At 43.1% G+C, this 25790-nt stretch overlaps 1 protein-coding gene across 3 annotated transcripts in view; it reads right to left on the bottom strand.

Annotated features, from left to right (window-relative positions):
* Window positions 1–25790, bottom strand: part of HECTD2 (HECT domain E3 ubiquitin protein ligase 2) — a 71892-nt gene that overhangs the window by 22208 nt on the left and 23894 nt on the right. For all 3 annotated transcript variants that reach the window (XR_010794076.1, XM_066619623.1, XM_066619622.1), the window contains exons 6-15: window positions 25056–25101; window positions 21050–21159; window positions 17344–17492; window positions 13839–13962; window positions 8919–9015; window positions 6370–6477; window positions 4296–4428; window positions 3215–3303; window positions 1412–1570; window positions 330–404 (exon numbers count right to left, since the gene is read on the bottom strand). Coding sequence is in view for 2 of the 3 variants with exons in the window: in XM_066619623.1 (XP_066475720.1) it covers window positions 330–404; window positions 1412–1570; window positions 3215–3303; window positions 4296–4428; window positions 6370–6477; window positions 8919–9015; window positions 13839–13962; window positions 17344–17492; window positions 21050–21159; window positions 25056–25101 (1090 nt within the window). In the remaining variant the exon portion in view is untranslated. The remainder of the gene's footprint in view (window positions 1–329; window positions 405–1411; window positions 1571–3214; window positions 3304–4295; window positions 4429–6369; window positions 6478–8918; window positions 9016–13838; window positions 13963–17343; window positions 17493–21049; window positions 21160–25055; window positions 25102–25790) is intronic.

Here is a 25790-nt window from a genome sequence, read left to right as displayed (position 1 = left end):
CAGAGGTGTGAACAGACTAGAAATAGTGGGAACATCATGCCCCTATTACCAGGTGAAGGCTAATCCGCTTCATCCCTGGGCTGGGACATAGCTACTGTCCAGCAAGGACAGTTCAGCTGTCCAGCAAGGAAGACCGATAAAGCTAAATGCTGTAACAGCAAATGCTGACATTTAGAAGAAGCCAGGGTTTTATTTTAAATTAAATTATCACTTGCGGCATTATTTTTATTAAGTTAATGCACATTTAAAATGAAATTTTGTTAGAAAGGGTATAGAAAAAGCTATTAAATTATACATCCTATTTTACAGTAATTGTATACCTATTGTACCTGAAAGGTTGAATAAAAGTCTTCCTCAACATTTCCCTCATAGGAAAGAAGTTCATTTAGCCCATGAGACAACTCCTGTAAGAAGAAAGATTTAAAATATACAGAAATTAAAGTTGGTTTGTTAAATCAAAATTGTGTTTGGGTGTGAACATGATCCTAAAAGGTTTCAAGCCCATTTAGAATATAAGCTCAGAAGGCTTAAGGCCACTACAACAGAAATTGCTGTTCAGCCCAATCTTAACTAAACCCTCCCCATGCAGATGCAGAGTGTGTGCTGCACCTGCCCAGACCCAATGGGTCACCTCAGATCGGTGCCAGCTACCTTGCTGGCACAGGTTCGAGGTGAGTAAGAAAGAGGAAATGGGAAAACTAGGAACAGGATATGGTGCAAGTTGCTGCTGACAATCTGCTCCGTCCTGCCCACCGTTCCACCCTCTCCCCTTTCAGACACTTCGCTATTCCTGCCCCCCCCCCCTGCACTGCTGACTTACTGGCTTGGGAAAGGGCTGCAGGCTGTCAAAATGGCTGCCAGTAGCATGCTATGTGCACCATCAGCAGCCATTTTACGACAGCGGAACCCATCGTAAACCTGCCTCCATGCTCCAACCCAGTTCAAGTTTAGCCCTTTGCTTCCAGCAGCCCCTTTCTCTGTATGCTCACAGTGCTTACGTTAGTAGATTATTTGAAGTGTGTACTGCAAAGAGGAACTGCCATTCTGCTCTCAACTATGAACTTTCTAAACATGGCTAAAGTGTAGTTTTAGCCTGTGATAAAAGATCAGATAATCTATTCACTGTAAGCATAAAGTAAACATGACTGGCACAAACACAGCAACCATATGCATCACTGCTTAACTCACCTCTGAGGTATGCAATGTACTGCATTATACTGTGACCCTCTCAGAGCTTTCTAGTGGCAGCCAGGCATTGTTTGCAGAATATGAGCTGTATATTATGTAAATGCAATCCAAAAATGCCCACTCAAAATTGATACTGAAGAACATAAAAATCTGTTTGAAAACTTCAGAGTTAGCACCACAAGAATTATTTGAGTGTTTGTTTGAAATAATGATTTATACGTACCGGCATAACCTGACATAAGTCATCTATTGTAACATTGCCAATTCCTACGGGTGTGTTCTGGTCACTGGGTACAATGGGAGGACTAAGCAGCTTTTTGTAGCAGCATGGTGGGAATCGAATATCCAAGGTGATACTGTTATAAACAGCTAGTCCCATAAGCTAAATACTGGAAGTTAAGTTTAAATCATAGGATATCACATTGTATTGTGATGAATTTTGAAATTTGGAAATCACAGATCACATGAAATTCAGAGACCACTCGTAAATAATACTGACAACATTTAGATTGAGAAATTATTTAAGTTTAAATTTTTTGTACTAATTAAGAATTTGAACTCTAATGGCTAATTAACTGATAGAAAGGAAAGCATATTAATATAGTGAGAGCCCAAGAGTGAGCTCTGTTTACTGCCAGTGCTGCTGATCAGTTCCGGCTCTGCATGTCATTAATGTGCTGTAAAGCACATTTACGGCACCCAGGGAGTAGGGAGTTCGGTGCTGGGCCAATGCCAGTAGGTGCTGTGCCTCAGCGCTGGGAGGATGGCTGGCCAGAGCTAGCCAGCGGTGATTTTTTTTTTTTTGGGGGGGGGGGGAGGTGGTGAGTGGGTGGAATGGGCGGAGAGAGAGGATGATTGGGCCCGTGAGAGGGGTGAGGACAGCAGCAGCCTTTGCTGCGGAATCCTAACCCCCTGTCTGAGCCAGGCGGCGCAACACAGGTCTCCTTGACTCTGTGCCCATTCAAACACGGGTGCAGAGCCATGGAGATCTACTGTCACCAGCTGCTGTCTGCATGTTGGAAGGAAGTAAATGGTAGCTGCAGCACCCACAGAATCTGGCTGTCGCTATTTTAGTGTTGCCAGGTGCAGGATTGGGCTGTAAATAACCCTACATTTTATCCCTACAAATCCCTAAATATCCCTACAAAACTCAGGTAATTTGAAAACACTGAATGTAAAATATGTGATATCAACCTTTCAGTTTGCCATTGGATTTAAAGTGGGAAGCAACTCTCCTTAAATCTAGGAGATCTAGGACATCTAGAAAGCAAACTGCAGTTGCACCTGTCTCTTCTGTGGAAAATGGTCCCAAGCTTTACAAAACAACCATTGCTTATACCAATATTACAGAAACTGTATTTACATAGCAACTGTATTATGTATTTGCTACAGGAGCTAGTGATTCCTGTAGCAAATACATAAAATGATAACAAAAATATGAGTTCTTCAATGAACTGGGTACAAACACAAAGGCAGCCATAGCTCAGTCAAGGCTACCAGACATGTGTACACTGGTATATATGTGGATATTCCTGCTGTTCACACTTCATGCTTGCTGCACGAGCACTAGTCTAATTGCAGTAACCATGACTGCTACAAAATATGTACAGTCTTCCTCATATGACCCACCTGCTGAAGACCCCTTCTATAAATTACGCAAGGATGGTAACAAATTTCCCATAGTAATTCTATCTTTGGATCTAAATTTAGCCTTCCACAGCAATGCTTTTGTTTGAAAATCAAAGCCAACATATTTTGTGACCTCTGAATGTAAAATGAGATGGAATTACATGCTTCATTTATATGAGCAGTGGGTAATTTCTCCCCCCCCATGGGAAAGGTGAGCATTTGATTGGAAATATGACTATATTGACTTCTACTGTACTGTACTGTACACAGAATACTTTGACTATTATAAAAAATTTTTTAAAATTGCTGCAAAAAAAAAGAATTTAAAAAATCAACTATGACGGACACAATATGACTGCTGTGTATATAGTGCCTTCTAGTGGGCAGTTAAGGATACAGCTCCAACCAATCGAAATTCAGAGTAATTGTCACAGTTGAAGCTGCTAAACCAATGACAGTGGGAGTCCTTGTGATACGTAAACATGCCTGTAGAATAGAAGAAACATTTTCCAATTAAAGTACTATCATTATTATCTTGAATTCAGAATGTGATTCACCCAGAACTAAGAACTTTTACAGTACAAGGATTTCTAATAGCCTTAAAAGCACTCGTTATTGACTGGATTGTCAGCCCAATCCTATCCACACTTTCCTGCGAGTAAGCCCCATTGAACGCAATGTGACTTACTTCTGAGTAGACATGCATAGGACTGGGCTGTGTGTCCTCAGTTTGTGTGTTCTTATTCAAATGATGGCTTTCAGTGACTCAGTGCACAAGTTATCAGAGCATTAATTCCTTTAAATAGTTTTCTTTGACTCATATGCTGTAGTGGTTCCTTTTACTTCAGATATTTTTTCTGAAGATATATTTCATATCATTACATTTCATTATTATTTTTACTAAAAATATAAGTTCACAATTTGTAAAAAAAAGGTAAAGCTGCAGGCCATTTGAGAAATAGAAATAAAGGGAAACAATGAAGACAGAATAATGTTCTTTTTTATTTTAAAATATATTTTTATTATGTGTTTTGACCCAGACAGGTCCACAAAATAAGCTTACAGAACTGCAGCATCACCATCAATACTAACCAATAAAACAAAAACATCCAGCAAAAGCATTAGCAGTTAATATAATTATGCCTCTCAATTAACCTCACGTATCTCTGAAATGAAAAAACACAACCCCTTTTCACCTAACTTCTGAAAATGGCAAGTTCTATAATTTCAGTGGTGTCATTGAAAAGGTTTGTTCCTTAGAGGAGGAACACAGGCTCCCCATAGATGACTGAAGTGCAGGCAGCTTTGAATGAATGTAAGAGTCCCTAAGATTTCAGCACTAATTAACTGTTTGGTGTAGTGCTGGTATGAGGTGTTTTATCTTATTTAAAACCCATTCAATATCAGTTGATCTGTACATTTTTCAACTTCATCTCATTTATGTGAACATTAGAAGTGCTGTAGTTTAAAATACTCACCATAATCAGGATGAAAAATCTGTCGAATTAGAAGAAGAAACCATTCTTTTGTCAGGCCACCCATATCAAGACCAGCTTCCCCTACAAATGTAACTTTCAATTTCTTTTTCAGATCTGCCCTCTTCCTTGTCAACTGTTTAAAACAGACACAAAAACTACAGTAATTATTTTGCTATAGAGTTATTCTTGGTAACTGAGTTACAAAATTCTATATTTAGCATGAAATACTCATATAATGTACTGTACTGCGTGATCTAAAATTCAAAACATACCTTATTCATAGGGAAAAACTTGAATGCTATAGTTACTGGAGCATCTAATGTTTCTGGCAAAGCATAAAGCATATTAGGGTACAACAGGGGTAAACGGGCAGTCTGTGCACATTCTTGCTTCTCTTATGGGGTCACAGTTTAATCTCCAAATGAAAGAAATACTTTCTTCTGCTTTTATAGTTAATAGTCATGTTTTATTCTGAATCAGTTCTTTTGGTGTAACAGTGTCAGTATTTGGTTAGATAACTAAAAATACATTCATATAGAATCTCAAATTATAATTCTTAAATTATCTTAGTGTATGCTCCTTCCAATGTTTTCAGCTGAGATATGCACACGGAGGTACAATATGTAACAAGTTGTCTTGCTTCCTAAAAATGTTGCATGCATGCTGTTCTTTCATTTACCTTCTCATGGTGCTTTAGATCTTTTATTAGAGGAAAACTAGAGTTTCATTGCCATGTAGTCTGTGTATCTCTAGTTAATCTTCGAAATGTTGCCCAACAATTAAAGGACAGACCAAAAGGCTCTGATGCAACATCTACTACATCCTGTGCGCAGACCAGGAACTTTGGCATGATGGAGAGATAAGTAAACTACATTTTTACTTACTTAAAAGTAAGTAAGTACTTTTACTTACTGTCACACCATGGTCTCCAATGGGTTTACTCAGATCTGTGCTAGCTCTTTGGCTGGCAAGAGTGGACTCAAGGGGGTGTGTGATGAGGCTGGACAGGGGGACAGCACATGGCAGAGCTGTTACCACCACTAAGTGACCCCTGCACTTCTCCACTCATCTCCTGGAGGCCTCAATCCTCACTCTCCTTGCCCACTGCCCATCCCCCGTGTCAATTTACCACCATCAGGGGAGCTGGAACAGATGCTGCCAAGCATGCAGCACTGCTTACAGCAGTGGTCAGCATTGTGTGACAATGGCCCAATGGGTAGGCTTTCATGCCACTAGAACATGCCCTGTGCTGCTGGAACGCAAGTTCTGGCAGTGTAGCCCATGGACAGGATTGGGCGGGAAGATTAATTTCTTCAAAATACTGTACTCCAATATCAATTTGAATGAGGTGCAAAAGTAGGAGACTAAAACGAAAAATAAAAATAATTGCAATAGTCTCTTCTAACCAGAAGTGTCTGATCAAGATAGCAAAGGAATATGCTTCAGAATTTACTTAATAGATAAATTATGGACAGGCGTGCCCTGGTATCTGTGGGAGATAGGGTCCTGCCCCCCCCTGCAGATACCCAAAACTGTGATAAAGGGGGAGCCCTAAGTATAGGGTACCCCCCATTGCCTTACTTTGTTCTTGCTTTACTTACAAGTCCTAAACAGGAATATGAAGATTTGTTATTTATTATTATTTACAGGATTATTTATTATTATTTACAGGAATACGATGATTATTTTTTATTATTATTTACAGAATTTATATCCTGCCTTTCTCCCACACCACAGGGGACTCAAGGCAGCTAACAATATCAACATAATATAAAACAATATATTAAAAACGATTAAAACATTAAAAACAATTAAAAAGTTACTTACAAGTCTATCACAGGAATGTGATGATTAGCCCGGCAGGAGGCATGATTGAGGCAGAGGCTACCAGAACTTTAACAGCAGCTTCCTGTTGATGTTCTGGCAGTCTTTCACTCTATCATGCCTCTGACTGCACAGAAACAAGTACATTTGGGAAAAGTAGATATATGCACAAGGTATCAATCTGAACATGACAGGAGTTCAAAGTGTTAGTCAAATAATTTATCCGTTACTACAGAAATGTTTTGTATACCTCATCCAATGAATCACTAACTAGGTGCATTCTTCTCACTTTCACGTTTAGGAACAACATATTCATATCGGGTCTCTGCCTCCGAGAAACTTTGTCAACGAGGCTTTGCTGTTTAGAGTTCAGAAAAAAAAATTAATATATAAAACCTTGCCTACAAGCTACTTTGTACTGTTAGCCAGTGTATCATGTAGCAGTCTAAATTAATTGTTAAAACAAACTTCTAAATTATCTAATCATTGTAGCTTACAGAAGAACGTACTCGCTTGCATGGATGATCTAAATTAACTGCCTGTTCTGCCAAATTCCCAATCCAAGCTCTGCCTGGAGAATTATGCTCACATTTAGCTCATTAGCACCCCTTTTTTACCCAAGAATGACCCTGTTTCTGCCCTGCAGTACTGCTGAACCCCACCACCAGGGTAGCTCGCCTGTTTAACCTACAGAGGTCCTCCTTCCTGCCAGCAGCCTCCCGCCACTACAGCAGCCCCTTGGTCCTCAGCAGGTCTTGGGCACAGCAGTCAAACACCAGTCTTAGTGTCTCCAGTAGTTTCTGCTCCAGTAGCTTCCAAAGTCCATTCACACATCAGCCCATTAGCCATCAGTTCCTCAATCCAGTCTGTCCTTCCACAAGCTTTCCTCCTTCTGCTGCCCATACCAAACTCTCCCTTCATCAGGTGCTTTTATGCCTGAGGGCGCTATTGCCTTCAAGTGGCTGCAGCTGTACAGCACACTCTGCTGGATGCCCAGGCCTTACCCTTAAAGGGGCCACTGCTGATACCACATCTACATCCTCGCCAGATCTTCCGTGATTCCAATACACTGCCCAATCCCCACCATTGGTGCCAATCCAACCACGATGATAGAACATGCATCCAATGATAGGGAGGGGTGCAATCAGGAGGGCTGCCAGAGATAAATAAAAATATTTTTATTTAGCTCTATGTAGGCCAACTGATGGCCTATGGGTTTCCTCAGACCCATGGCAGCTATATGGCTGGCATAAGTCTGAGGAGAGAAAGGGCAAGAAAAAAATGGGGAATAAGATCCAGCATGTGCATTTGCTGCTGAGATCTTCCCTCTCTGGTCCACTCCCTGTACCCTTCCCTCCCCCCTCTGTCTCAGGATACCCCTGAACCTCTGCTTCCCTTCCCACCGCCAACTTACCAGCACCTGTGGAGCCTCCTGCAGCCACTTCCACACACACTGAACCTCTCACCATTTGAGGCACTGGCCCAGCAGTGCACAGCAGCAGCCTAGGTTTCACACTGCTATGAAAGATCTTGCACTGCTGGAACAATAACTTTCCAGTCCTGATCCTAACCAACTTTTCAACACTGATGCAGTCCTAAAGTAAGAAAACAAATGTTCCCTTACGTTGAGGACTGCCCCACTACAGCAGGATTCAGTGTGTGCCCCACTGGCACAGCTGCATCAGCACTGGAAAACTGGTTAGGATTGGGCTGTTAATGTCTTCTTTTGATAAAGAGCCAAATCATAGCTCTGCTGGGTCTGGGAGACTCCTCTGTGAGCCTCCCCTCAGCTGCATAGAGCTCTGATCAGTAATTGGAGCTCCAATCGGAAACCAGAAATGGGCTCTGATCCATGATTGGAGCTCTGTGCAGCCACAGAGAGGCTCACAGAGGTGGCTCAGCCTCTCAGACCCTGCTGGAGGCCAGTGTGACCCTCCAGGTAAAGTTAAATACCCCTGGGTCACAGTGCAGCCACAATTGCTGGGGTGACATCAGGGCCTACTCCCTGCCCCCCCGCCCACACTTACAATGTTCTCATAGTTCAAGTAGAACTTTGAAAACTGCTGATCTGAATTATAAAAGTATTGCAAGTAACTCAAGCTTCATACTAGAAGAAAGTTAAGAAGTTATTGCAGTTCAATGGAATTAGAACCTAAAAGAATTTAAAAGGTTTGTAGGTGGGGTAAACCTACTAATTTCTCTCAGCCTCAGCTCTCTAATGCTCTGATGAAATGCCCACTCAAATGGCCTTAGAAGCTGTGGGGCAAACTGGAAACACTTTTGCGAGGCCCCCTCTAATTTTGCAGGGTTCCTTCTACAAATTTTTTAGCTCTTAGCTTGAATGGAGCCAGACCAAAACATCTGTTACTTCTGTGCAGGTGGATACTCCTGTACCTTTAGTGGTACAGTGCACTCCCAGCCCACAGCGCTCCCCTTCTCTCACCTGTCTCCACCCTGTCTGTAGCAGCCCACTCCAAAGAGAGATGGGGGAGAGGATGGTGCTGGGAGCTGTGATGGCAGGGAAAGAGAGAGGCTTATCATGCTGCTGCCTGCATGGCACCAATTTTAGGCCAATTGAAAGCAGCAGTGGGCGGGAGCTGCTTCTGAAGTGACCCAATTTCTGGCCAACTGGAAGTAGCAGGGGGCAGAAGGGCAGCTCAGGGGACCCCACCACACGCGAGGCCCAATTGGCCAAAATTGTCCCAATTGCCTAAGATAGCCCTGACTCAAATGCACAGCAGTACTAAATACTCATTGTACTAAGATCAGTATATTCTTAATTAACAAAATAATGCTTACCCGTGCAATGTTTATCATTTGTTGTTCTGAGTCTCTTTGAATAATAACTTTTTTTGCTGCTATAGAAATAATGAATGGACATTGACAGAAGGAAAACCTGAATGTTAAAACAAACAGAAATATAATCTGTTCCAAAATAATCCAGTCAATATATTGGATATTGAATCAATATCAATAAATAAACAATGTAGGGCACAATTCCAACCCCTTATGTCAGTGCTTTCCAGCACTGACATAAGGGCAGTGCAGCCCTGAGGTAAGGGAACAAATATTCCCTTACTCTGAGGAGGTCTCTGTGAGTGACACCCAACTGCAGGATGCAGCACACGTCCCATTGGCACCGCTATGCCAATGCTGGAAAGCACTGACATAAGGGGTTAGGTTTGCTCCCGTATTGATTTGTTTTGCTATGTAAACTGTTTTGTGAACTTGTTTGTTGAAATTGGTATATAAGTATTCTTAACTCTTAATACTATATAAGTATTCTTAATACCTATAACTTAATACTTATAATAGTTAAAAATTCATTGCAAAGTTTAGAGTTATTTAGCAATTCAGAGTTGCTACTATGCACACACACACAGAGCCCACTCCTATCCTCTCCCCCCCCCCCAGTGGTACAGCAGTGCCAAAAAAGGTGTGTGTGGGTGGACTGGGAGGCTTTATTTATATCCCCTTATACCTCTGTAAGCCTCCTGCTCCACAACAGGTCTCCTTAGACCTGTACTAGCGATTTCACTAGTGCACATCTGAGGAGAGAAAGGGGGCAGGGAGGCTGCAGAAAAGCGGGACAAGATCCGGTACATGATTTCACTGCAGGATTCACTCTCTTCCACAGTCTTTGGTTCCCCATTCTTCCCACCTAGTCCCCCTCCCCACCCCTGTTCCTCCCTTCCTCGCCTGCCACATTACCTTCCTTGTCAAGCTGCTGGGGATCTGATGGCACAAGTGGGAAGGCTCTGGTCTCCCCACCACCCTCTCAGTCTGCCCCCATATGCCTTTTTTGGCATGGCTGTACCAGTGTGGGGAGGAAGGATAGGAATGGACTTCTTTATAGCAGTCAAAGCCAACAGAATGTGAGTTCCACTGCCACCTGGGCCCATTTGGATTGGGCTGACAAACACACAAACTGCCAAAAGCACGTTAATAAAGATTTAGTCATTTAACAAATCAGATATCTTCAATTCAGATATCTTACAGACACATGCCCATTTTAATGCAGAACTACATGATATCAGCCACAGTTTCGGTGCTGAAAAAGCTGAATAAGGGAAAAGAATGGATTTTTGGGGAGGCAGAGCAGGTAGGTATCCTATTCTTCCACTATTCCTTGCATCCCCTTTTCCCACAGGTTGTGCCCATCTTCAGCCAGGGTCACAGACTAGAAATAAGACTGGCTGAGAAGGGGGAAAAAAAAAGCCTGGTGGGAAGCAAAAGTAGGGAGAATAAAAACATGAGCAGCCCCCTTTTTTCTCTCCAGAAAAACATTTTGTTATATAGTCACCTATAAATCTCTATTCTCCAGAAGAATGATTATGTGAGAAACCATTCTCCCTAAGATTATAAATAAGTGATTTTCTCCCAAGGGACTTATTTACAAATCAGTATTTTGAAGCCCTTTTCTGAGAGGGGGGAAAAAACCCAGAATAGAAGGTTCATTTAACAATATTTATGTACTAGTTTTCACCAAAAAAAAATGTCATAAAGAGGTTTCCATAATAAAATATGTGAAAAGATGGTTCCCTGTCCCTAAAGGGCACACAGTCTAAAAAGACCAGGAGAAGCAGCAGCAAACAGCCACTGAAAAAGGTGCTATGTTGGAATGAATAAAGACATATGCTATCTTCTGGTTAAATGTAAGAGGAAAACCAGTTGAAAAAATGTTTCGTCTAGGTACTTTATTAGCAGACATTAGGAAAAAGTGCCTCTTTGTCCAATTGGAGGTGCTGCAAGTGTTTACTGTAAGTTGTTGTGTTTACTGTAAGTTTAACACCACTGTAACAGTAACTGGGTCTCACTCCCTGTAGCAGGAATACATTGTAGCAGTGACCTGTCAATCACTGTGAAAGTTGAGGAGAACCTTTGAAAGAGGGTAGTTGAGAAGAGCTGTTGAGGAGAGAGCTGTGGAGAAAGAGAAGTTGCTGAAGAGCATTTGAGGAGAAAGAACAGTTGAGGAGGGCACTATGGAGAAAAGAGGAGAGCAGTTGAGGAGAGTTGAAGTGAGCTGATAAAAAGGAGGATTGGTTACCTCAGGAAGACATTTTTGGAAGATTTAGGGAAGCAGTTGGAACTGGCTGTTCTGTTGAATTTGTTGATAAAATAAATTATATTCGTACCACTTACATGGTCTCTGATGTCTATCCAGTGCCCACATTACAGAGGTCTTTCTCCTTCAGGACAATGGGACCCTGAAGTTTTGGAAGAAACTAGCTACCTTTCCTATGAAATTTTTGCAGCTATATGAATGGGGTAGATGATTCTCTTGTAAGAAGATTTATGCCTCTTATAGCATCAGGAAGAAAGTATCCCCTACTTTTAGGAGGACCATCATGAATTTCTGGAGGAATCACAATTTAGCCCCTTCCCTCTGATTTGCTCTTTTGGTCTTTTCTTTCACTTAGATAGCTAAGAGCCCAATGCTGAGCTTGATGCGCTGGCTTACTGCCAGAGTGCACTGTTGCAAAAGTGCTATAAGGCATGTTTGCAAGCCTTACTGCTGGGTAAGTGCCTGTGCTATGTCCAGCACTGGTCGGCGCTGGGCTAGCACAGGGTGGGTGCCGGGCCTCTGCCGCTTGGCGGTTGCACAGGCCGCCGAACCATGGCACGGTGAGGACGGGGGGCAGGTGGGGAGGAGACATTCTGGGGAGGGGGGAGGCAGGAAGAGGGCGGAGAGAGGGCGAGGAGGCGTGATGGGGAGGCGAGCGGGGAGGGAGGGAGGCGGGTCCGGTGGAGCTCCTGTCTGTTTGTGTGGGCCTTGGCACCCTACATGAACACTTTTACCATTGCCACACTTTTACCCATTGTGGGGCTACTTCCCTTACTCAGGAGAAGGGGACAAAAGTCCCCTTCTCCCGAGGTGCCGCCCACCAGTGGTGCTGCTAGGGGGTGCGGGCCGCACCAGGTGACGCGCCCTGGGGGGTGATGCGCCCTGGGGGCTGACGCACTAAAATCGCGCCTTTATGAGCTACTGCGTCATGCCATACACCATTGGATGCAGAATGACCAGCGGAACACAAAAAACCCCGTTGAGATAACTCCTTTCGTTCAAAAATTATGGCCAAAAAACTGGAAGGAAAAATGCATGGAGCCCTATGGAAAGTGAAAGTGAGCCGTATCGTGTGTTTACTCGTGAGTAGGCGTGCTTGCCTTAGTGCGTTGGAAAGGGCAGGCTGAGAGGACTCCAACAACGTCAGAATGGTCCTGATTCAATGAGTGCAGCCCCCCAAAACACCTGAGGAGGAGGTCCCTCCCCCCAGATGCGAGTGTATGGAGCCCTATGGGAAGCGAAGCAGCCTCACATAGCTTTTACTTGCGAGTAAGCAGACATGCCTTGGCTGGTGGTCAGGCCAGGCAAAGAATGTGAGGACACCAGAATGGTTCCAATCCGATGCGACTGGAGTGCAACAAAAGCCACAGAAGGCAGCCTCCCCTCCCACTATAAAGGACCAACAAAGAGACTTGAACTGGTAAGGGGAATGTCTTCTATTTTGCACTTGAAAAGTCAGGTGGGAATTTATCTTGATATGCCTGAAATAGAAGAACTTTAAACTGGGCATTGGGGAGGGCTGGAAATCTCACTGATTCTTTTTGGGGGGTTGTTATTGCAGGCAGACTACAGAGTAAGCTCCGTTGACCACTATGGGACTTACTTCAGAGTAGACATGCATAGGATTGGGCTCACAGGCTGCAATCCTACCCACACTTTCCTGAGAGTAAGCCCCACTGACCACAATAGTACTTACTTCAGAGTAGATTCACTTGGTGGAACAGGACTGGCTCCCCCTTATTTAATTATTTCTTTTATTTCAATTTAATTATTTATAATTATTTTAATTTGCTTGATGATGTCACTTCTGGCCATGACATTACTTCCAATGGGTCCTAGACAGATTGTCATTCTAAAAAGTGGGTCCCGGTGCTAAAAGTTTGAGAACTGCTGCAATAAGGTGTTAGTAAGTTGACACAGGGGTGTGTGTTTGTGTGTGTGTGACTCTACAAGTTTTCAAAATCACTAAAATCAGAATTTGGAGGAATAATCCCATCATGTTATATATCAATCAATGTGTAATTTCATGCAGAATGCAATGAAACAAACCACATTGAAATATCTGTGTTCTAACAAAGGTACAGCCAAAAAACCAGTGGGGGCGGGGCGATGGTACATCACCACGCCCACCACCTGGGGCGTTGCCCCCCCCCACTGCATGGGGTGATGCGCAGGCCTCCCGCACCGGGTGATGCGATTTCCTAGTGACGCCACTGCTAGGAAAGGAGAACTTTTGTGGTGGAATGGCAGTTAGGGAAAAGCAATTGCAATGGCAGTTGGAATGCTGGGAAAGAGCAGTTAGAAGAGGCACTTGGAAAAGAATGTGCATGTGTGAGAGACAGACAGATAAACAGTGGCTCTGAAGAAAAGCAACCTAGCAGATGGTTGGGAAGTGCTGAGGTATATGAAAAGTATTCCCTGAAAACAATCTGGAAAGTCCCACTGAGAAGCAAACGACCTGTAGAGAAAGTGGTAATACTTACCTCACTGTTCTGAAGTTTATAGTAAACTTTTAAAACAAATCCTGCTGTGTTAGTGTTGTTTGATAGAGACCAAGTGATAACCTGATAAATCCAATGTTATAGAATATGGCCACAGTAATGTTACCAAGTGACAAAAAGGGGGTTTCAGGATCCCTTTCGCATGACACTTACCTTTGAGAATTTCCATAACATTGCCAATTATGATATTCTTCCATGAGATCAATATGATCCAGTGTAGAATTATAGAAATCCATATATGGAATTATGGGAGGGTTAGACAGACTATTGGCAGTATCTGCAAAATACATATTTAAATAAATGAGTTTTTGCAAGTGCTTCTTGGCAATCAGCATTATTTAGAAGCAAAGGAAATTAAGAGTGCCAAACAACTGGTTTTCATTTACTTAATGATACACAAATCACTATTACTATACTATGGGTTAAAAGGTTCTTATCCAAATAACAGTGCATAACATTAAGGACCAATTTATTTATTTATTTATTGGATTTGTATTCCGCCTTTCTCCCCGAAGGGCACCCAAGGCAGCTAACAATCAAGTTAAAAAATACAAGGCAGATAAACATTAAAAATACAACACACTTAAAAACAATTAAAAACAGATAAAATACATGGCAGCAGACTGAAAGCATGCAGTAAAAGACATAAGTTATAAATTTATAAAAACAGCACTTATGGTGCCTCAAAGGCTTTCCTGAATAAAAAAGTCTTCAGGCCCTGCCAGAACGCTAATAATGAGGGAGCTGCTCTTAATTCAAAGGGGAAGGAATTCCATAGTACAGGTGCCACCACCGAAAAGGCCCTGTTTCTGGCCACCATTCCCTTCACCAATGACGGCACAACCAGCAGGGCCCCTTCTGATGACTTTAAAGAACGGACAGGATTATACGGAAGAAGGCAGTCTCTCAAATACGCTGGTCCCAAGCCGTTTAGGGCTTTAAAGGTCATAACCAGCACCTTGAATTCCGCCCAGAAGCGAATGGGCAGCCAGTGCAGTCGCTGGAGTAGCGGCGTGACGGAGTCAAACCGCTGACCCCCAGCAACTACCGGAGCCGCTGCATTCTGCACTAGTTGTAGCTTCCGGACCGCCTTCAGGGGCAGCTCCACGTAGAGTGCGTTACAATAATCGAATCTTGATGTCACTATGGCATGGACCACCATGGCCAGATCTGCCTGAGACAGGTACGGCCGCAGCTGGCGCACCAGCCGAAGCTGGGCAAAGGCACTCCTGGCCACAGCTGACACCTGGACATCCAGGCAGAGCTGCGAGTCCAGAAGAACCCCCAAGCTGTGAACAAATTTGTTCTAAGATCAATGCAAGGAGCAATCCTGGTGAAACAGGCATAAATTCATAGAATGTTAGAGTTGGAAGAAACCTTACAGGTCATTCAGTTCAGTCCCTAGCTCAGGATAAGTGAGTGCATCCTTGCATATGGCCATCCAACTTCTGATTGAGAACTTCCCGTGAAAACTCACTGCTGCGAAAGACAGACTGTTCCTGTGCCAAACAGCTCTTACTGTTTGGGAAATTGTTAGGAACTGTTAGGAAATTATTCCTCATGTATAATAGTCTACTTCCCTGTAGTTTCAGTCCATTGGTTCTACTCCTGCCCTAGGGAGCCACAAAGTTGCCTCATTCTTCTGTGTGGTAGTCCTTTAGGTATTTGAAGATAGCTATCATATCACCCCTTAGTCTTCTCCAGGATAAACATATAAAGCTTGTTTAACTATTCCTCACAGGACTTCGTTTTCAGACCCCTCACTATCTATGCTGCCATCCTCTGAACCTGTTCCAACTTATCAATGTCTGTCTTAGAATTTGATGTCCAAAACAAGGCACAGTATTATAGCCACTGCAGTGAATCCCTGTGATCATCTCTCACACATTACTTGGTGCTTATAGTGCATGAAGCTTAAGAAATGAGTCTGTCAGTTCCCCAGTACTGTTCCCTTGGCTTCCCGAGACTGTATAAAAATGTAAGTTAGCAGGGCTGATCCACTCATGAGGACAGGTGTAGAGATTGCTTTGAGTAGCAGGCTGCAGGAGATGACAAACTGGTGGGAATGCCTCACATCCTGCACCTGCCTGCAGTTCACCCAGCCATTTTACTCTATGTTCCAATCCTCTTCTTGTTTGCTAAGGTATAGAAGAGCATTACAACCTGCCTCTTCCTCCAGAACTTCTGCCATAAACAATTGACTGCAGAGATGAGACTAGAAAAGAAAACAGTGGGCTGCTATTATCCTGTTTCAAGACATTGATCCCAGTTTCCCAGAAACAGTGGGTTGCTACAATCCCATTTCAGGACACTGATCGCAACAAGTCTGCTCCATTGCCTTTTCCTTGCTTGTCCAGGAGTTTCTTCAAAAGAGACTAGGAAAGCAGACTGGACTGAAGGAAGATTTTATGCTCTGCCCAGCCTGTTTTGAAGAAGCACTTGGTCAGTGAAGGCAGAGGTGGGGGTTGGGGCATACGCACTAGAGTGTGTGCAAAATAAGGGGTGGGCACATAAAATTCTGCTTGGGCCAGGGCTATTGGGAAGAAAAGGTATTAAGTTCTCCTGTGGGCTCTCCATGGCAGAGTCAGTCCTCCACAAGTGAGTAGCTCCTTCTTCTCAAGAAGGCAGGTCAGGCAGAATTGTGCTGCTTGCCAGCCTAGATGATCAGTGCTTTCTTGATTCCAGCAGGGCAAATAGCCTTCTTCCTTCACTCTAGGAGTCTTGAGGCTCCTTTTTCCAAAGCGCTGCTCTCCCTCTGGGACCATTTTCCTTTAGGTCTCTGTTCAGCATGGGGCTGGTCATGGCGGCGATTCTAGGCACATGACCACTTCCGCTTTTGCTCTGCACTGAGCTGCCCACAGTGGCCATTTTAGGCAACCAGAGGCATATGCCTCTACCACCTCTTGAGGTAGAGGTGTGGGTTGGGGCATACACACACACACTCGAGTGTGTACAAAAAGAGGGGTAGGTACAGAGTCAGATCCAGGAAGTCCTTGGCAACCTGTCCTCCATGGGCTCCTTTTTACCTCCCCCCACCTTCCAAGAGTCATGGTGGGGCTTCCTTTGACAAATGGGATCAGAAAGAGGGGGCAACAAGGGAGCTGAGACACTCATTTCACCACTGCTGCACAAAGTATGCTGCTATGAGCATAGAGGTGGTCTCAGGAACTGTCAGCAAGACCTTCTGGGCATCTGGATCCTTAGAACTTGCCCTAGTGTGCCTGTCTCAGCTGTCAGCTATCATATATTGTTTACAAATTTTCTGTTGAGGTGGAAGGTGTCAGCAATAGAATGTTGAGGAAGAAAGCAGCATCTGAGAGGAAAGTGAAACATCTGTTTAGATGAAAAACTTTCCATCCATCTTAAGTGAACGTTATCCACTAAAGTATGGCTAGAGAAAAAAGTCCACATAAAGCTCAAGGATGGCAGTGTTGTTACAGCTGTCAAGAAGGTAGTACCAACAAATAAGACCAGGATATTGGGCACTCTGGTAAGAAAGGCAACACATTAAAAAAAACAAATAGAAGCATGACCTAAAAGTCATATCACTGGCTGAAGACTTCAAGTTGCACTGTATAGTAAAAATTGAATACTGTGTAGTGAGAAAAGCATATATTAAAAGAGAGAACTAAAATTAATTGCAACTGGGGAAACCTACTAAATAAAGATAATACTTTGGTTGCTGATGGAATCCACCACGTACACTTCTCCAAGAGAGGTAATTCTTCAGGTTTTGCAGGAAACAGACGTAATGAAATAAACTGTAGTAAACTATCTACCACCTGCTTGAATCTCTTCTGAGGCATCCTAGAAAAAATATATTGATGTTATTTTGATGCCAGAAAGTTAAAGGTAAAATGCTAACAGAGCTCGTTTTTTAATGAAAATATTACAGATTAGTTATTTGATTTTCTTGGTAAACCGCTTTGTGAACTTTTCATTGAAAAGCAGTATATAAATACTGTTAATAAAAATAATAGACAAAATTTCATATAAATTGTGCTGCAGTGTGTGCATGGAATATACACTGTAGACAGCATTAAATAGCAGAATCCTTTCCTATGAATGAATTTTGGCTGATGGCTGTGAACATGATGTAAAAAAAAAGGCTACTGAAGAGTAAGAGGAAAAAAATCTGCCTTGCTCCCTATCTGATGGTGTTCTGATGCCAGTAATACTTCATGTATTTCAAAAAGCCTAGAATGTGGCTTCCCAAACTTGCGTGTGCTAGTTTTAATGTTTTACTGTATTTCAGTTTTAATTATGTGAATTATAAACTACTTGTTGAGTGTAACAGAAAGGCAAGCTATAACTATTGCAAATAAATAAAATTTACCAATACATTCTTATGTCATTAGAACAAGTGAATGATTTCCCCAGATATCTTGCTTCCAAGTAGTTACAGACACATGCCCTGTTATTAGAAGTATTTTGAAAATGGTGTTATTTATTTTACTCAGAAGTAAGCCCACTGTGTTCATTAACACTTAGGTTGTAATCCTATCTTACTCACCAGAAACAAACACCTCTAAGAACATAAGAATAGCCCCGCAGGATCAGGCCATAGGCCCATCTAGTCCCGCTTCCTGTATCTCACAGCAGCCCACTAAATGCCCCAGGGAGCACACCAGATAACAAGAGATTTGCATCCTGGTGCCCTCCCTTGCATCTGACATAGCCCATTTCTAAAATCAGGAGGTTGCACATACACATCATGGCTTGTAACCCGTAATGGATTTTTCCTCCAGAAATTTGTCCAATTCCTTTTTAAAGGCATCTAGGTCAGATGCCATTACCATATCCTGTGGCAAGGAGTTCCACAGACCAACCACATGCTGAGTAAAGAAATGTGTTCTTTTGTCTGACCTAACTCTCCCAACACACAATTTTAGTGGATGTCCCCTAGTTCTGGTGTTATGTGAGAGTGTAAAGAGAATCTCTCTATCCACTCTATCCTTCCCATGCAGAATTTTATATGTCTCAATCATGTCCCCCCTTAGGTGCCTCTTTTCTAGGCTGAAGACACCCATCAAAGCTGAAGGGGCCCTAGAGGCCTCTAGCTATTATGAGTAGGGAACACATAACTGTGTACTGTGTGGTGTGCAGGAACATTATCATGTGTGAAGGAGCCCATTCTCTTAGCCTCTCTGTAAAGTTAGGTAATACTAAAGTTAGGTTAGGAAGAGAAAGACGGGATAAAAATATGGTAAATAATACACATCCTAAAACTTTGCAAGTGGGTAGGGTTGAAATCAAAATAAAAGAGATCCACAAAATGTTTGCTTGTAATTCAAAATTAATTGCTCATAGCTTAATTAAGATGTAACAATATGATTTAATAATTGTCCTTACTCTAAGCCTCAAAGCCACAAATTATGCAAGAGTTCTATGATTCCTTTCCATGAAAGTTTTATTTCTTTTTTATTTTTTACCCAAAGCAACTCAGTTCAACAGTGAACCTGAGTGTAGGGAGGTATGTAAAAAGGCTGCTTAACCCTTTGTATTGTTCCAGCTCAAATAATCTTCCCGAAGTTTTTTGTTTTTTTTTAAATCAGGTGAACAAAACCCTCCCAGCTCTTTGATATTCCCCCACAAGTGAAAAGCAGCTTAAGAAGAATGCTTTAAAATGATCGAAGGGGAAAAGGTTGAGTAGTTTCTTCCTTCTACTAAGCCATTACCTATCCAGGTTGCTTTGATTTTTAAAAAAGGTGGAGGAACAAATCACATAATTCTGCATAACACACAGTGTCAGTTAAATAATACTGCCTCTGTCTTCATATTATTATTATTAACAACAGTATTTAAAAACCACTTTTCAACAGAAAGTTCATAAAGCAGTTTACAGAGAAAATTGAACAAACAACTAATGGCTCCCTGTCCCAAAAGGGCTTACAATCTAAAAGGATGCAAAAGAACACCAGCAGACAGCCACTAGAAAAGACAGTGCTGGGTGAGGAGGGCCAAATTATGGTACCTACAATGTTATGTATTTCCCAAATACACTTAGACTACAATCCTATCCACACTTGCCTGGGAGTAAGCCCCATTGACTATAACAGGACTTACTTCTGAGTAGACATGCATAGGATTGGGCTCTCAAACGGCTCCTTAAGAAAAAGCACAATTAAATCTAGCATGTACCTTCCCCTTTATTATTCTTTTTAATTATTTAAAAAGTTGAGAAACTGAGAATTGTGAATAAATCTTTTATTTTGCCTTACTGAATAGGAGCCCAATCTTGGGCTCGGTGTGCCGGCTCACCGCCAGTGTGCAATGTTGCAAATGTGCTGTAAGGCATGTTTGTGGGTCCTACTGCCGAGCAAGTGTTGGTGGTAGCCCAGTGCTGGCTGGCGCCAGACTACCACCAGGTGGGCGCACCACCTCCACCACTTGGCGGTTGCGCGGACTGCTGATCAGCAGAGAGGTAAGCAGAGACGTGGGGGGAAGCGGGGAGGAGGCATTCCGGGGAGGGGGAAGTGAGCAGAGAGGGGGAGGAGGTGTTACGGGGAAGTGGAAGGCAGGGAGAGGATGGGGGTAGGCATGCTGGGGGAGAGAGTGGGGAAGGAGGGAGGTGGGACCAGTGGAGCGATGCTCCACTGGATCCAAAGCCTCCATGTCAGGCTCACCGCCATACATGGAAGCTCTTAATTCACCACCGACCTTTAGGTTGGCGGTGAATAGAGTAGACCCATTATGGGGCTACTCTATTTACTTGGGGGAAGGGGACAGAAGTCCCCTTCTCCCAAGGAGCCACCGGCGGCTGCCCAACGTGTGTAGGATGCAGCGGCAGCCATTTTCGGCGCTGATGCATCTGTGCATCCCAGGCAGCTTAGGATTGGGCTGTAGAACATTAAAAAACACTATGAATAGCTATTCTATTTCCAAACTTATAAACTAACAGCTATTATCTACTTAAATATGACAAGATCATGAACATGTAAAATTAGCATACTATTAGTTTTCAACCCAAAACAAACAATCCAGATATACTGAAGAGAGTTATAAGCAGACTTCAGTTTGCAATTACAATTGACACAGCAATTGACATGCCAATAAAGGTTTCAGAACAGACAGACAGACAGACAGACTTCAGCATAACTGTACTGATTAGCTTGTTAGAATATGAAAACTAATTACAACATTGCATATGGCACTGCTATGTAAAACACTATAATGATACATTTTAGAGTTACTGCAAATACTGAGCAGTGTTTAACAGCTGCCAATATTTCAATGATTTTTAAAGATCCTTTAAACTAATTTTTTAATCAGTCAAAGCTGATCTATTATCGCCACCAACCCAAAAACCCATTGTCATTGAGAGCACTGAATTTGTGATCCTAGAGTAGACAGAGAATAGTTACTTTTTAAACCAGTGAATTAAGAAGCGATGATCGCCTTCTGTTAAGGCAGCAATCTGTCTTAACAAGTGCGCATAAATGACATATGTTGATGTGTTACTAAAAAGAGGATTCTGAAAAAGATGAAAAACATGTTGTTAGTATAAAAATAAATTTGACTTTTCCAAGTTATAAAAAAAATACTATTACAAAAATTTTCATAATTATAGCACTTGATTATGATGACTTCTAGTCAATGGATACAATACTTCTCAGCTGTCCTGTGCCGATAGCTGATCCTGCTTCTTGCACTGAAGCCACAAACAACATTGATATCCAGATGGTCACTAAAGTGTCATGAAATAAAGTATGTGACCAGCCACTAATATACAATAGCACTTATACATGTCTCAGTATTGCTGCATTAGACATACAGCCCAATCCTGAGCTGCCCGGCATGTGGGGCTGCAGCAGCACCAAAAATGGTTGCTGCCGCTCTTGCGCGCTCTGGGCAGCCACCGCCTGCTCCTTGGGAGAAAGAAACTTTCTTCCCCTTACCCCGGGTAAACTAAGTAGCCCTGCAATGGGGCTACTTGATTCACCGCCAACCAAAAGGTCGTGAATCAAGAGCTTCCATGTTGGGTGGTGAGCCCGACATGGAGGCTCTGGATCCAATGGAGCAAAGCTCCACCAGTCCAGCCTCCTTCCCTCCCTCCCCATTCTCTCCCCCAGGAATGCCTCCTCTCCGCCTCCCCAGTCCTCCCTGCCTCCCCCCACGCCCCTGTTTACCTATTCACCGCTTGGTGGCCCTTGCGGCGGAGCTCCGGTGGCTGCCTGGTGCTAGCCCAGTGCCAGACAGCGCTGGGCTACCAATGGCACTCGCCTGGCGGTATGTCCTGCAAACGTGCCTTATGGCATGTTTACGACATTGTGCACTGATGGTAAGCCAGTGCGCACTGTTCAGGATTGGGCAGTTAAACGTGTTTTTCTTGTCTCCACCAGAAACATAATGGATAGTGCTGTAAAGAATTACTTTATGTCATGTCATGATGTTCTACCATTCTGAGAACTTTCCCTATGGGGGGTATGTTTTGTTACTCCAAATGTAAATAAGTTAAAGCAGCTTCCAAGGTTGGCATGAAAGCAGGGTAACAAGTAGTCTTTCAAGCGACTGCAACACCAAACATACCCTGTGGATTGGTTATCATATCTGTTCCTCCATCATACATAGCATAGTTAACTACTCCAAGTAGTTAAGTTCGTTATGGCCCAGTCATATTCAGGGCTGGCCTGCATGGTGCAGGAACACTGATGGAGCACCCCACTGCTTCCTGTGGGTTGGCTAGGGAACAGGCTGGCAGAGAGAGGAGGCATACCAAGCCCAGAAAGGGAGCTCCAGATCCTGTGGATGCTATTGTCACTGAGATCAGCCCCCAATCCACTCCAGCCCAGTCTGATTCCCATCCCCAATCCTCACCCCCACGACTGTGCAGACAGCTGGTCTGTGTGGCGCTACTACCAGTGCATGGCCTCTCAGCCTTTGTACTGGCGGCTGCACTCCACAGTCCACCAGAGAGATGACTGTGATTGGGGACCATGGAATAAGTCGGTGGACTTATGGTCTGGCAGCATATTCTACAGATATGATTGTGCTGGCATTTTACAACATCAAGGGTTTTACAGCAGCAGAACAGTGTTCTGCTGTTCTAAAATAGCTGCTGAAAGCGTACAAAGCACAGTGGCAGTAGCTATTTTGTGAATGCCACGGCAAGAGGTTGCAGCACTGCAGCCTCACTGCTGGAGCCCACTGTTCCCACTGGACCCAGTAAGCCAGCACTGGGGGCTAGGAGAATTGGGGTGGCCAGAGGAACAGGGCAGAGATCAGAGTGGGGAGGGGGGAGGACCAAAGCTGGGGAAGGTGGTGATATTGGTGGCTGTGGCATCGCTGATATCCTATCCCTCTTCCTGGCCTTGATCTGCTTTCTGGGTCCACTTAGCCTTGCACCAACAAAAGAGCAGGTGCAGGTCCGAATAGATCCACTCGAGTAGCAGAAGCTTACCCCAGGGCAAGGAAGCAAATATTCCCTTTCCCAGAGTAGACCTCCAGGACCGCCCTCTAGCTGGATGCAGTATACACTCCGGTTGCATGGCTGCAATGGTGGGGTGGGGGGAGTTTAGTTAGGATTTGGCTGTTAAAGAGCATTCACGGGCAGATAAATATTCCTTTGCAACTGCATTTGTCTTTAGTAATTCTCATATTACTCGGAAGGGCTAACTTCAAGTCTAATTTCTATTATAACACTGACTAGTGTTGAATCAACAAGTGACACTAACTTCAACTCTAAGGTTTTGATTGACTGAAGGGGTCAAAGGAAGATCTTGCTTCTAAGAGTGTTATTTTGAAATGCGAGGGACATTATTCCTGTCTGATGAATTACACATCTGAAGGAAATGCTGTGGAGACTATTACTAATGCCATATTTAGTAATGAACTGAAGTTGTTAGGGCTGGTTCAAATGACCATATCTCTGGATCCCTTATCCACAGATCTCACTTATCTGCAGATCTGCACCTCCTGGCCTCTCTGAAGAGCCTCCAGAGGTGGAGAGTGTCCCTTGTATCTGCAGATTCCCCATATATGCAGAAGGGGGTGTTCTGAAACTGAACCCCAGGAGGCACACCTGTATATTCCTCTTTTGTTTTACTCATAAAACCATCTTTTTGGTTCAAAGGCCTAAATTGGCATAACTTCACCAGTTCAAATTTAACCCCATGTGTGTAGATGCTTGAAAAATATGCTTGGACAGGCATGAATACTAGATAAGGATGAAAAAACTATGCATGGTGAAAATGAGAGTAACAGACTTTGAGAACGTTGTCCATAACTATCTCCCCTTTGGGGACTCCCATCTTGTGAAAAAAATAGTCATTTAGGAGGTCTAGTGGCAGTTAATCAGGGCCTCTGAGATAAATCTTCTCAGGGGGTGTAGTTTCTTTTGGGCCCCTAAATAAAGAAGGAGGTGGAACAGAGTAGGGGTGGCAGTGGGGGGGGGCAGAAGGGGGCAAAGTAGGTGGGGGAAAGTGGCAACAGCCGGAATAGTCTTTGGAGCCCAGGTCTACCAGGCTTCCCAATGCAGAGCTCAGGTCTACCCGCCTGCCTGGCGCTAGTAGCTTGATACAGTAATATGGCAAACCCAACACACTCCAAAGTCTCCCTAAAATCTTTCAAATATAGAAAATCCTTGCAGGAGGTTAGTAGCATTGGATTTAGGGTCACCCTAAAACAGAAAGGGTCTTGTGTATCATGGTAAGTGCATCCACAAGCCAAAGAGCAACTGTAGCAGATCCGTTTTCTCCCAGATGTGACACTGTTAAGGAGTATATGTATTCCTGGGCCTGGTGTGTATGGCAGTGGTCGTTGCCATGTGCCCACGGTAATGTTCCCAGCATCCCGTGTGGGCAGTAAGTCTGGGTAAGATTGGAAAATGGAAGATCCCAGGAAATTTCTGGGCCCCCTCCTTCGGCTCTTGGGCCCCCTTTCTGACTCTGGGCCCGGGTACAAATTACCCCCTTTACTCTCCTCTCCTAGGCCCTGCAGTTAATTATATATAGGATATCCCTAGAAGAAGAGATTTTAGGGTCTTTCAGGTTTTGGCAACATAAAATTGAGAGCTGAGTCCACCCTCATGTGATCAGTATTGTGACTGTAAGTGTTATACTTATCTGTAAATGTGTTTTACACAATTAATTGCACCTGTGTGTCAGTTCAAGCAGAAAGCTGTCATGCCTACCCACAAATAAATGCACTTATGAATCAGTATACCAATACACCATTTTGTTTGTTCATTCTTGAGTCTCTCCTCATTATTGCAGTGTTGCTCTTCGTGGATAAGTACTGCAGACATTCAGAAAGTAGCACATCAACAATTAGGAGTGAACCAAAACAAAAAACTACAAAATGAAGTACAGCAGAAGGACTCTGGGTACACACATTCCCTTTTAAATTAAAAAAAGTTTTATTTCTTCCTACCTGTAGAAGTATAAAATATGCTCTAAGATCATCTTTTGTTCGTGGCCTGAAAACAAATGAAAAGGAATAATCTGAGTGACTGTGTGTCACAAGTTCACTGAACATGCAATGCCAATTGCTTTTTCATCAGTCAGAGTTTGAGGGTGTACACAAAAATGATGCTAGTCCTTTATAAGATTTTTTCCTCCCAGGTTATATATAAGGGTCCATCACTTAAGCAGCTGCTGCCAAACTGTCAAATTACCAAATGTACTACTTTATCAGCAAAACCAAGAAAAGAGTTCCAGCCAATTATGTACAGGTTAAAGAATTCTTTAATACTTACAACACTGATTGTATTTAAGTATATCCTAAACAGTAGAGAGCATAGGTATTAGTAGTTATAACTAATTGTTAGTTATAAACTAACAAAACTAGTTGTTCTCTGGATTATGGCCTCTATTTGGAACAAAGCTAGCTATGAACTAAAAATGTACAGATTAGGAACAGAAAATATTCCAAGAATAAATGCAAGTTGACAGGAACATTCTGATTATAAAGGAAGATATATCAGTACTTATGTATGTGAGCCTCCAGTCACCATACTCACCTGCTAGATAGACAACTGTAGACATTTTGTATATATTATTATCTGAGAGGCCATGAAATGCAAGGGGTTATGGCTCTGTTACATTTCTATAACTATATATAGAAGTTACAGAATGACCTATTCACAACAGCAAACACTGGCGATAA

The sequence above is a fragment of the Tiliqua scincoides genome, chromosome 3 (genome assembly GCF_035046505.1).
Source record: "Tiliqua scincoides isolate rTilSci1 chromosome 3, rTilSci1.hap2, whole genome shotgun sequence".
Lineage (NCBI taxonomy): Eukaryota > Metazoa > Chordata > Lepidosauria > Squamata > Scincidae > Tiliqua > Tiliqua scincoides.
The sequence above is the reverse complement of the archived record's forward strand: the minus strand, read 5'-3'. Positions and strand labels throughout refer to the sequence as shown.